The sequence below is a fragment of the Nilaparvata lugens genome, chromosome 1 (genome assembly GCF_014356525.2).
Source record: "Nilaparvata lugens isolate BPH chromosome 1, ASM1435652v1, whole genome shotgun sequence".
Lineage (NCBI taxonomy): Eukaryota > Metazoa > Arthropoda > Insecta > Hemiptera > Delphacidae > Nilaparvata > Nilaparvata lugens.
In genome coordinates this window covers 87,213,808-87,226,978 of record NC_052504.1, presented here as the reverse complement: position 1 = coordinate 87,226,978, position 13,171 = coordinate 87,213,808, and the positions used below count along the sequence as shown (strand labels likewise).

Below are 13,171 nucleotides of genomic sequence, written 5' to 3'. Positions count from 1 at the left end.
CCGAGCGGCTCTCCTCCTCATCAAGTATAGTAGGAGTTCGGTTCTTTTATCTTCCTGCTTTTTCCTTTTTCCCCGCCTTTTTATCGTCTTATTTCATTCCATAATCAGTTACGCATTGTAGTTCTCGTGAATGGGATATCATATCCCTAAATAACACTTACATCGACAATATGCGGTCGTATCAGTACCACAACTATAATGTTGAATTGAATAGTCTTTTTCGTTGAGTACTGTTCTCTGTAATGTTTTTGGTTGAGCGTTAGAATAGGTTCTTGCTGAGGGCATTTTACTGCTATCTCAATTAAAATTTGAAAAAATTTGAAGAAAATAATTTTCCACGTTGTCTCTTCTTGTTCAGTTGTATTATTGACGATAGCTTTGAATGTATTGTCTTTTCATAATTCCTTTAATAGGAATTATCATTTCAAAATATGCCAATGCGATCTCGATGAAAATTATTTGAGAATTTGAAGAAAAAACTTTTCCACGTTGTCTCTGCTTGTTCAGTTGTATTCTTGTCGATAACTTTGAATGTATTGTCATTTAATAATTCCTTCAATAGCTCAATAGCTGGAGGAATTTCAAAATATATGTTTTTATTGGAATCGTATTTTGAATAGATTGAGATTGAAATTTCAAAATATTGAATGTTGAATAGTTCCTCCATTTTTTCTTCCGATTCATTTTGTTCAACGTGTCATAGTCACTAGAATACTGATCGAACCAATCGTTAAAATAACTCTAAACTTCAGCCTACTTATCAAACTTAGCCTACAAACCAATCTCTGAAATAACTCTAAACTTCAGCCTACTTATCAAACAAGCCTACTTATCAGACCGAAATTGAGCAATCTGAACAAGAACCAATCAACAACATTCTTTGATGATTAATTTGATCAAAATTCCTGAAAAACATAGAAGATTGTGGAGAGTTTTCTTACTTCCGGTTTTATTATCAACCTATTCTGAGTTCAATCGCTAATATTGACGTATGGTTTGCTTATTTAGAATGGAAATTTTCCAATGTGGATTCAAACATGATTTTCACATAGCTTTTAGAACAGCTAATGTCTTGATGAATGAAAATCATTTGGACTACTGTATTTATCAATAAGTTCAAATTTTCGAATAGATGTTTCAATTAAACAAATATATATTTTTCTTCTCCACACTATATTCTCAATTTTCCACCTGGTTGAGTATAGTGCATGAATTTATGAATTTGTGCCTTGTGCTTTCCATAACATGATGGGAGAGTGATGCAGATAGTTATGGAAAAGACTTAATTCAAATTCAATGAACCAAAAAAGATGGATGATTGAGTAAATTCTATAGTTCTCATAAGAGAAGTGTTTTATATAATACAGTATTGCAATCAATTTATACTATAGCATGGCAAGATATTTCGGAAACATGCATATTATTCCTCATTTATCCAACATGAATATCATGGGATAAACTAGTCGGATAATGTCACGAAAATTGTTTTTTGAGCTCATATTTTGACGATTACAACTATACATTTTCGTCAGCTCGAGCCCACCCATCAAGATAATTCCAAGTAAGAGACAGATCAATTACCATGTGAGAATGGCCGTAATACGGCAATGGAGTAACGAAAATGCTTCTTCCTCTTCAAGGAGGAAGCCTTGTATCAAACATATGGGGAACAAAATGGATGGAAACGGCAGATGGTTGCTTACAAGGCGGCTCCTAACAAACACTAAACGGTCACTTATTCTAATTCATTTTAATCGACAATTTAACCTCCGGTTAATCATTCTGCTCTTATTAGAGTGTTTTCGGTAGAACCACCTACCTGACCCAACAAAGAAATGAAGTCGAATATTTTCAGGAAACATACAACTTTAACCTCTTTTAGATGAAGATTCATCTTCTGACAAAATTATATGATGGTAGGGTTAATATTGTGTGTACATCTAATGTACTAGTGTGTACTGTATGTATTCTAATACAATACAGTTCAATACGGTTACTTTCCTGAGCTATACTTCACAAACTTGTGTGTGGGTGATGAAGAAGATTTTAATGAGAGATTAGTGGACCTACAGCAAGGTACTGAACCACTGGGAATCGACCTCAACTCAACCTATGCTATCAGTTATTAGTGGGATGTTAGAAAATTTATGAAAATGAAGAATTCATTAGAAAATGAACAAAACAAGTGAGAATTCGTAAAACTGAAAACAAGATTGTCTCCAAATTTAGTGGGTTGAACATTTATTTTCCTCTGGTTGGGGTTAGACCAAACAAGCATAGAGCTGGAGAACGAATAAAACACATAGGAACAGCTCATAACATATGAGAAGCATGATAGATTTTGTCTCCAGAAGTGTATGAATCCACTGTTAGCTTCATGGCTTTGTAGCTTTCAAACTGGAGCATAGAGCTGGAGCAAGAATTCTGGAGCATAAAACACATAGAAACACCCCAACATATAAGAAGCATGATAGATTTTGTCTCCAAATGTGTATGAATCCACTGTTAGCTTCATGGTTTTGTAGCTTTCAAACTGGATTTATCCATATTTTCATCAATTTTTGTTCAGAACAAGCATTTGATCGTTTGGTCTAGCCACAGCCTATGAGAATCAAATTTTCAAATGAAACTTCTAAATTGTACGAATCCAATATTAGTTCTAATTTTAAATTGACTTCACCCAGATTTCTATTAATCTCTGATTAGAACAAGCATTTGTTCGATTATTCTAGCTTCAGCCTATGAGAATCAAATTTTCAAATGAAACTACTAAATTGTATGAATCCAATATTAGTTCTCATTTTAAATTGACTCCACCCAGATTTCTATTAATCTCTGATTAGAACAAGCATTCGTTTGATTATTCTAACTGCAGCCTATGAGAATCGAATTTCCAAATGAAACTATAAGCTTTGATACTATGAAAGTCACCCTAAAGAATTCTAATAAATTCTCAAATCAATCAATCAGTTGCTCATCAAACTTGAGCCAATGACTGGAAGGTAGTGTCCCACTGATCTCTGGTCATACTCAATCTTTAATGTATCAATCTTACCAGTATGTTACATAACATTTTAATACTCAATCTTGTAACATAATTAGCATTTGAAATAGGTAATAGAATAGTATAGTAGTGGTGATCTGCAATGTAACAACCGATCATAGCTGAAAATGCACGGCATCTAAGTGCAGCCTATTGTGAAAGCTTTAATGATTTATGATCACTCAATATCGGCTCACAGGACGATAATGAAGTTTTGATTGATAGTTCGGATCACGTTAGACTATGGTAATAATTATTTTCGATTGGCTTGGAACGATACAATCGATAATTAAACTGATCGTAAGACGCTTTCAAAGCCGGCCGGCTTTGAGTAGGAGTAGATTATATTTTTAGCTGATCTATGATAGTACGACAAAGAGGACTAAGCTATATTCATCAAGGAAGTCGTGTTTTTGTGATAAAACAGTTTCTTAATGGAGATCACTATTGGAGATCTAGTATGATCAGGAAATCGCTGTTTTATCAGGGTTTAATTTATAATCTCAGATCGTCATCAAACGGATACTTGTGATCAATTCACGCTATTAATATCAACCTGTTTATTAATTCTGATGTCCTGCGCGAAAAAGGGAACTTCAGTGTGGAATATTTCCTAAAAGTTTCTCAAGAGGCATTCAAATAGGAATAAAACACAACACTGTCACATATAGAAGTGAATAACTATTGTGAAACGTAGGCCTAAAGGTATTGTTCAGTGCTTACGTTGAGCAACTAAAAAATTATAGCAACAAGATATTCTCATGTCTTCTAGAATATCTATGAAGATCAAAATTTTAAGAAAAATCTTTCTCATTTTTTTGTTATTTTTCTTCACTTCTCAAAAATTTCCAATCTGTAGAGATTTGAGTGAAATATTTTTGTTTTTAATCAGTTTTTAAATATCAAAATTCAAAATTTTTAGTTTAGTCTTTAGTTTTGAAGTGGAAATTGAAGTGAAATCTTAACCTTATTCTTTTTGACACTTGTATTTGTAAAAATTTGGGAGAAGACAGTTTTGGGCTATGCCTGTTGTCTTCTCCCAATCATATTATATTTATTATAATTATGATCTGTAATGACAATGGAATAAATTCTTCCCATTCATCTCCTTTTTTATTCTCACCATTACTTTCCATGAGATGTATTCAAAATTCTCTTTTTCTCGTTCCCAACCAGATATTTATTTTATCAAGCATCTCTCTCAAGCCTCTATCCCATTGAACGAGTAATCTATGGAAAAGCTCACTAATCACGATAAATGGCTCATCTGGATTTGTCAATTCTTAAGGTGCGTACAGATATACGCGCCGCGAACATGAGCAATTCACTTTCAATCAGCTGATTATATCTGTATTTTTACAGAAACAGTAAGATACAGATATAAAAAGCTTGGCATCAGTTGATTAAAAGTGAATTGCTTATGTTCGCGGTGCGTAAATCTGTACGCACCTTTATACGCATGCTACTTCCTCCTGTCATTACACGTGAATTCTAGGGGACCAATCTAATACTGTATTGTAGAATGCAAATGCATCATGAAATCTCTTCAAAACCATTCACAGAGTACTGAATACTTGGATGACTTCTTCCTGTCATTACTGGTGAAATTCTAGTGAACCAAATGGGGATTCTAAAATACATGAATTACATATTCCCTCAAAAATACGAACATAGTACTGGATTCTTAAATAACTTCCTCTTATCATCACACGTAAAATTCTAGTTAATCAAATGGAAATTTTAAAATACAAGTATATCATATTAAAATTCTTCCATAAATACACAAAGGTAGTAGATACTTGAATAATCAAGCTTCCTCAACCTCGATAATGAGCCAAATTCAACAGACTACTTGCAAGTCATAGTCAACAGCCTTTCATGACAATGTCGACGACAGCTTTTTTGTTCAGAGTTGGATGTCCAGGGCGTAGTAGCTCGTGCGAGCAAGAAGTCCTGCCACGAGTCCACAGTGAGTGAGTGAGAGGGGGTGAGGCCACCCATTCATTGTCATCCAAAAATTGATCGTCAACCATCGCTGGACAAAAGTCAAAGACAAAGTGTCCGGCGCTGTCAAGAGAGAGACAGATGAGGGTGGGAGAGGAGTGTGGGAGAGAGAGAGAGCAAAGGTGTGAAGAGGACCGCCGATGCTGAATGCCTAATCTGGCCGCCAAGTGGGAACTTCAAAGGCACCGCCAGGGCGTGGCTGCCCATTTGTAAAGCTTTCCGACGCGAGAATAAGGAGATATTTCTTATAAACAAGTTATTCTTTCCTCCTTAGGGCCACCCAGGCCCCATCACCCACCCCCATCTACCCCAGGCCGAAAGAAGAAGCCAGGGCTAGACTGAAAGACAACACGACCTTCTTTCCAACTGAATTTCTTTTCAAAGACGAACTGCCTGACTACAACAGTGTGACACACGTTGATCTGTTGAGTTGAGTCATGTCATTCAGTTGTATCCTCCACAGCATTGACTTCTAAAATGTCTTTAGATGAGTGGCGCTATAGTTGTCCTCCTAGGGATCTAAGGGTAGAGGCTCTTCTAGTGGTACAATAGTATTTGTAAACTTTCCATACATTTCAGGGATGAATAATTAATGAATATTCGATTTGATATATTTTTTGATCAAGACATACTCATAAGAAATATGAATCTTAAATTTCAATTCTCACGGGAAATATCTAGGTAATTTATTTTGAAAACGAGAGACTGGACTTCAAATTTGAATTAGTTACAAAGTAACAGTTTCCAGAGTTTATGTATTACTTATTTTCTGTGAATTACTCCTAATTTGAGCTTGATAAGGAAAACTTTACTCATCACTCTTACTCTAAGATAAAATTAGAATCACTCATAGAGATAGTGATAGAGTTACTCCATGAAAGTATGATCTGAAAATTCTCTAGAATATATGTGTGATTCGCTCAATTATGGAACACTCCGTATCCTCCATGTTAATTTCAGAGTCTAAGCTTAAAACTACAATAGAAATACGTACTATTAGTGTTATCATTAACGTGATATCCTATACATGAAAATTGGCTAAAGTTGATGAGTGGAGTAGATACTGAACATAATAGTGTATACTCGTAGAATTGTACCCCCTTAATGACTATCAGGAAAATAATTCAAAATGAGATGCTCTTGATGAGTTGCAGTGACATGAGAAATCTGTTGTAGGCCACTACTGTAGTAAATAAGTAGAACGATGAATCAAAACATTACTCCAAATTATTAGCAAAATGTATGTCTCAAAGTAGGCTAGTTACGGTAGCAGTTGAAACGCTTTCCAAGTAATCGTTGAATAAGAAACTTAATAATTTCCAACTCCCGTGGTTCAAGTTTGTATTTCTAAAACGATCAAGTCTAGCTGTAATAGTTACACGTTTGTATAATTTCTGAAACGTTCAAGTTTGTTTGCCAGTAGCCTTTACAACCGTTTCTAGAAAAACGGAGTTATCTGTGCAAGGCTACTGCCACAGAAAACATAATGGCTGCTTTCTTATTGTCCTAGCTACTACATACATCTTAATTTGTATTCCACAAGTAGCATTCGTTTTATGCATTCCTGCATGCAGTGCCCTTCAATTGAACAGTCGTAAAGTATAAGCAACAAAATGGCGACGTAATTCATCAAAATTAGTTACACAAGTCAATTAGCTGGCTCTTTGTACATGTAGTCTGCAAATGGGCAGATTCGTTCAATAAACTGACCATGTAATCAGGAACGCGGTAGCTGAGTTACGTTTAACACAGGGATGCTAGCCGCACAGTTTATTTCTCTGCTACCTATCCAACAATAGATGCCAAGTAGCCAGCTAATGAGACACTCGATGCTAAAATTAATTTAGTCGAACGAAGACGAATATCTTCGGCTCGGTTTATTGGTGGATAGTATACTTTATTACAGTGCATGTCATCGTGGAATACAAGTAGGTTAGTGTGAGCTTATTTCAGAGGCTCGTATTATTACGTTTCGCACCAGCCTGAAATGGGTAGACCGTCAGGCAATGGATTCTTTCAATTTCATGTCAGCAATAAACTTTGAGCTGTAAAACTCTGGTATCAATTGCTTGCGAGTTGATTAAACATAGCGGAGGATGCAGAGAATTATTACTAGTATGAAACAAAGTAACAGTTTTTCTAAGTAGGATTGCAGCTGAAAAATATAAATATCAGAAACGTCTATTGTCTCATTCCAATTATTACTCGATTTCTAACAATTTATTTAGAAGAAATTTGATTTTGATTTAAACGGGGTATGAAAAATCTTCTTCTTCTGAAACATTTTTTCATTTTCATATTATTAACATGAATAGACAACTATTCCTATTGGGTAGGCTAGTCAATAGATTGTCAATAGACTGGAGATTTCTGGAGTATAAGAGGATTCAGAGAGCATAATGAACTGCAGAAATTTTTCAAATATCGATGAATAAAATCAATTTGTCAAGCTGAAAAAATCCATCTTGTACATGGAGCTATATGGGGATAGAATTATCCATTTACAACCTATCCTAATGAATTATTAAATCCTATTTTGATAAACGGACACATCTGAGAAAAATGAGAAATGAAAATCTAATCTGTAGAATCTTGAAAAAAATACAACCCAAAGTACTCGTATAATATAAGTCGATTATAATATACAGACAAAAAGAACAAGACTTTCAAGACAGCTTATTTGATAATCTATAGATGTTGGAAACGTTGATTCGTACAATCTATGGATAGCTATAACCCAACTATACAGAGATTGGAATATTTATTTTTTATTTGAAGTACTTGTGGAGATTCTATAGTGAGAACAACAGAAGTTGAACCCAAAAGCAATTGAAAAATTCAGTTAATTTACTTAAATATTGGTCTATGGAGAAGGAATTTATAAATAAGATTTGTATTTTTGTATCTGAATATTAAGAAAAACTGTTATGATAGAAATCTAAAATCTCTTGAAGCTTTTAATGATTCCAATCCAGTGGACAAAATAGGGGGAAGAAGACAGTATTGAATTTTCAACTGAATTACACACTTTGGTACTCCAAATGTGTGAAATTTTCATTCTACAGAAAAATTGAATGCTAGTCTCATTTTGGTTGATGTGGCTATTCTTTACTTCATTACTTACTATCAGCTAATTAAATCACATCAACGTTGAGTGGTAGAGGTGACATCAAAGTTCTACCTTTGAAGAATATAAAGTTCTACCCGATAAAGAATATTATCTTCATTTTTACATATTCACATTGTGGAAATGAAAATTTGGAAAAGAACTAACCAACTGGCTAGAACCGCCACAAGATGGCGGCTGTACCACAATTTCTAACCAACCAATAATACCGCTTCTTGTGATGAAAGCGTACATGAGCTTGCTTGTGATTGGTTGAAGTGAATAGCACAGAGTAGATTGTATTTCAACATTGAAGTAGGCATTCAAACGAATTACATCAAATTGAAATACAATAATCAATATTCAATAGGAGACTAGTGTTTTATGATTTTGATTTTTGTTTATTGCTGATTTTGCATTTTCGAGTAGCAGTAGGCTACCTAACATTTAACTATTGCAGTTATTCTCATCTCTCATTATCATGATTATTATTTTTTTGAACATCAAATTCAACTGTTCAAAACTGTAATTATAAATTTTTTCTATGATAGCCTAAAGTTAATACTCATCAGCAAATTTCACCAAAGTTGTATGTAATTAAATTCCCATATTCAAGAGGAGGAATATTTTGTCATTATATCGGAATGGTATCCACAGTATTTCATTTTTATGGATTCTATGCATTTCCAACCTCATTCTTACACATTCCTCTTTGCCAAACTTTTAAGAGATATTCTCCAATGAACTGAGTGGAAGAGCTATCTTGTATTATTCTAATTTCTCACCGTTCATGATTTAAAGTAATCTGATTGCTCAAGCCCTCTAATCTAATTGCAAACGTGAGATGATGATTAACCTTGGTTAATTTCAAGCTTCAATGAAATACTATAATAATAATGTCAAATAAGCTACATGGGCGTTTATAGACCTCATACCATTGTACAAATTTCAATTCTATGTATATCTGACAATTCACATTACGCTTATTTTCAAGTAGGTACTGCAATTCAAAAGAGGCTAAAATTATCAGATAATTGATTACAGATCAATTATAAGTGGCATTATTCTGCCACTTATCTCGACAATTAATACAATAAGCTCAATACTAGTACACAAATAATCTGTTCTATGCAAGTCGTGCCCTAATTTAAATATTCATGAAATTTTACTTCTTGAGGTTGCAGAAACTTCACTGTCATTAAACATTTTAAAACATGTCAGAGCCACACTGTTGGTTATCTCATTGGAGGGGTGACTGCATGAGTCCAGCTCCAAAAAACAAGCTTAATGAGTTTCAAAATCACTTTTCGGTTGCTTGGACCAAACCTTGAACTGCTATCTATTTATCACACGCATAAACTTGTAACCTGTGTGGTCATCAGCCTCAGTGAATAGATTATAGATTTGGTGAATAGATATGATATATACTTTTCTGAATGAATGATGAGATTTTGCTAGTATTCCAGCTCCTAGTTCTATCAGATCTCCTATCTAGTGGAGGAGACGTCACCAATCACAAGGATTATTATGTTAAGCTATACAGCCGAATAAACCAAATCATGAGATCATCTTCAGAGGACGAAAAATATAATTTGAGTCGATATAAATTGGTAAATCATGTAATCATTGTTTTTTGGAGAATAAACAGTAATTATTTTAATCCAATATGATTTGATTTGTTGTGTTATTATCTAATAGATGCACTACATATCAAAATAATAGATTCATCAATTTACATATATAGCTTAAAATATAATTAAATATACGACCTTGTTTATTAGAAGTTTAGTGATTTTTAGTAAGAAACGTGTCATTTTGTTAGTTTTAAATACTTTTTGTTTGTATAAGATAAGTTGACTGAATTATCTGAATAACAAGACACAGTAGAGTTTTATATTTCCATATCCATAGAACGGTAGTCAATTGTTATGAACATTCAATTTTTGGCAGACTATTCTTGATAAAAGTATATCAGGGTTTCTTTCTATTACCAAAATTTATTTCGGAAATGAAATTTGTGATTATTATTTGTCATCTGTTCGACAAGTACGATAAGATTAAGATGTTTTCACCTGAAGACAATAATTATCAACTCTGGCTGACGGCTTCGGCTATGCCTAAGAATTTTGATTGTGCTACTTTTGAGTTATTTTGTTGGAATCTGTATATCTAATCTAATGTACCGTAATCAATTTGTATTGTAAGCTTGAATTGAACATTACATTTTTTATCTATCAATCAAATCAAGATAATCATATCATTTCAAATACCTAGTTCACCCTGTAATAATGTCAATAACACTTCACATTTACTCAATCCTCAACTTCTGGGCATAACAAGACATAAGTTTGATAAGTTTTTTAATTTAAACTATTAACAATGGTTTTTCAAAGTTTGCACTTTTATAATCTTTTGTGATTGATTTTATTTGATTCGGAAGTAATTTTAAATTTGAATTCTTTGTTTTGCATTGTAAATTTGAGTGTAAATCGAAAATGTGAAAGTGACATATAACCTAGCTACATTTGGACTGTTGTATAAATCAGAATTGAAACCGTTTTGAGCTTTAGCCTGTGCAACTTTTTCAGAAGTTGTGCTATCCTGATTGAATAAGAAACAATAATAATAATTCATCTAAGATAATCCTCAGTTAACTATAAAATATATTGGGATGTATATAAATGGCATCAACAATGTAATTAGTGAGTGATGATAACTTGATTTTGACTGACCTGATCCAGATTCGCCGTTGAGCTCCTCGAAGGTCTTGCTGGTCATTTGGTAGAGGGCGTCCAGAGGCGAGTTGTCTGCGCTCTTGGCAGCTTTGCCCCTGGAGGCGGCGTGAGGATGTGGGTGCGGACGCGATCCGGGGGCGGCAAGGGAACAGTTGAGGATATCAGGACTCGTGCAACAGTCACTGCCCGCCGTGCTCGACCGTCCACTCGAACAGGTAGACGACGCACAGAAATCAGCTGATTTGGGACAGAAGTCAGCTGACTTGGGTCGCACCTGCAGGTGAGGATGATGGTGATGAGGGTGTGCGTGCGGAGGACAGGAGTCCGCGCCGTAGTCCCAGGGTCTGACGATCTTGGGGATGCTGCCTCCAACGCCTGCACTTGTTTCTCGACTTGGCCTATGGTTGAGGATGTCTAGGATGGAGAAGGATTTCACACCTGAGGCTGTTGTGCTCCCTTCATCGGGAACACTTTGTCTCCTCACCGAGCACCCGGCTGCTGCAGCTGCTACGGCAGCTCGTTCCTCTCTCCCTCTTGGCCTCCTAGATATCTTCGTCTTGCTGCCTCCAATACTATAACTAACCTTGTCGATCTTCATCATCTTCAACCTCTTCAACGGCTTGAAGTACTCATCCTCAGGTCTATCATTCTCCTCTTCCGAATCACACGACCTCCTCGTCCTGCAATCGACTGTCGTCGACCCGGAACTCATAGACGACGTCCTTCCGCCATCACTACACGACGAGGACGCTCCCTCATCGGCGGGGACGGGACTTGGACATCCCACACTGATCTCCTCGTCATCATCCTCCTCCTCCTCCTGTGACTCCTGGCTGCAGCACTCCCTCATCTCGTCCAGCCCGTTCCTAAGGTTCACCACTCCTCCGCTCTTCATCCTCTTCTTCTGCAGACACCGTTTCGACTCGTAGCCCGAGCTTTCCTCTTCGGTGACAACGCCTGTAGCCATCTTATGCTTCTAGCTACCGCGTTTCATCTTCGCCCACCTGTCCGCAGCATTACCCGTGGACAGTAGCAAGCTTTAGACTAATAAATTTCACACATTCAATGTCACTAATAAATACAGTTCACACTCACACTGAAAATACAATATTTATATTGAGAGTTCAATTGTTTACTGTTCTTCAAGCACAATAAATACAGTTCAAACACACACAATCATAAAATTAAATATTGATGTTGGAATGTAGATTTGTTTACTGTTTTCGTAAGCTCGGTGAATAATATAGTTCAACTACACTACACTCACTCACGAATACAGAATCAACGATGAAACTTCACTTGTTACTACTGCCCTTCAAGAAGTTTGAACAAGTATAAATCATGATAAGTAGTTGGGTGTTGGAAATATCGTAGTTAGCACAGTATCATGAACGGTATGAAAACAAGAAAACTAGTCACTAGGTCCATCCACAACAAGAGTCTCACCAGGTTCACCGGCTCTATCTGAAGGATCACGTTGTTGTTCGTAGGTAACCTTGACAGAAACTAGCACTTTTTGAGAGATATAAAGATAAACAAACAGTTCTACGCTAGTGTAGTTGAAAATTGTGAGTGTATCGTTTGTATATGACGGTATTTTCACGAGTTTTCGCACAGATTTCCTCGCGTCAAACGAAAACGGCAGCCGTAACCAGCAACAACCTCTCCACAGTCGAAACGATAATTCACTGACAGAAAAAGTCTCGACTCGGGGAGGACCCGTTCGATGTTTGGGGGCGGGGCCTGTCTGCCGTCCACCAATGGCGTGCCGAGTTGGGGTGGCACACACCGATTAACGGCCGGTTATTGTTAGCGCGGCGCTCCTTTGTCGGCGGATCAATTTTAACCACGGTTTTTCTGCTCGCGTCCCCCCTGCACCTCTCACCTCGTCTCATCACTTATCCCCATGGCTGCTAATTATCAAATCCCTGCCGTGAACAGCAGCAGCCCCCTTCCCCCCCTCAACACTCGATCGCAAACGATCCAGCCAACGACTTTGGTGGCACTTGCAACGATTGCTCGATCTCCTCTCTGCACTTTAACGAGATCCAACGCACAAAGAACAACTTCCTCACACACACACACACACCACACACACACACACACACACACACACACACACACACACTCACACACACATGCACTCACTCATCAATCGTTCAACTCCATCACTTTCGAGTAGGCTAGGCCCTCCTAGGGATCACCATCCCTCCTCTCATCTTCTCTGTATCCTAGCTGCTATTATTCACTGGCATTAATTGAATAAATGTGCCCGGAGTGGTG

At 36.3% G+C, this 13,171-nt stretch overlaps 1 protein-coding gene across 1 annotated transcript in view; it reads right to left on the bottom strand.

Annotated features, from left to right (window-relative positions):
• The window catches only part of LOC111064491 (segmentation polarity homeobox protein engrailed-like), a 106,913-nt gene extending 94,245 nt beyond the window's left edge, over nucleotides 1–12,668 (bottom strand). The window contains exon 1 of the mRNA XM_022352226.2: nucleotides 10,886–12,668. Coding sequence (XP_022207918.2) covers nucleotides 10,886–11,855 — 970 coding nt within the window. The 5' untranslated portion in view covers nucleotides 11,856–12,668. The remainder of the gene's footprint in view (nucleotides 1–10,885) is intronic.
• Between the last annotated feature and the right edge of the window lie 503 nt (nucleotides 12,669–13,171).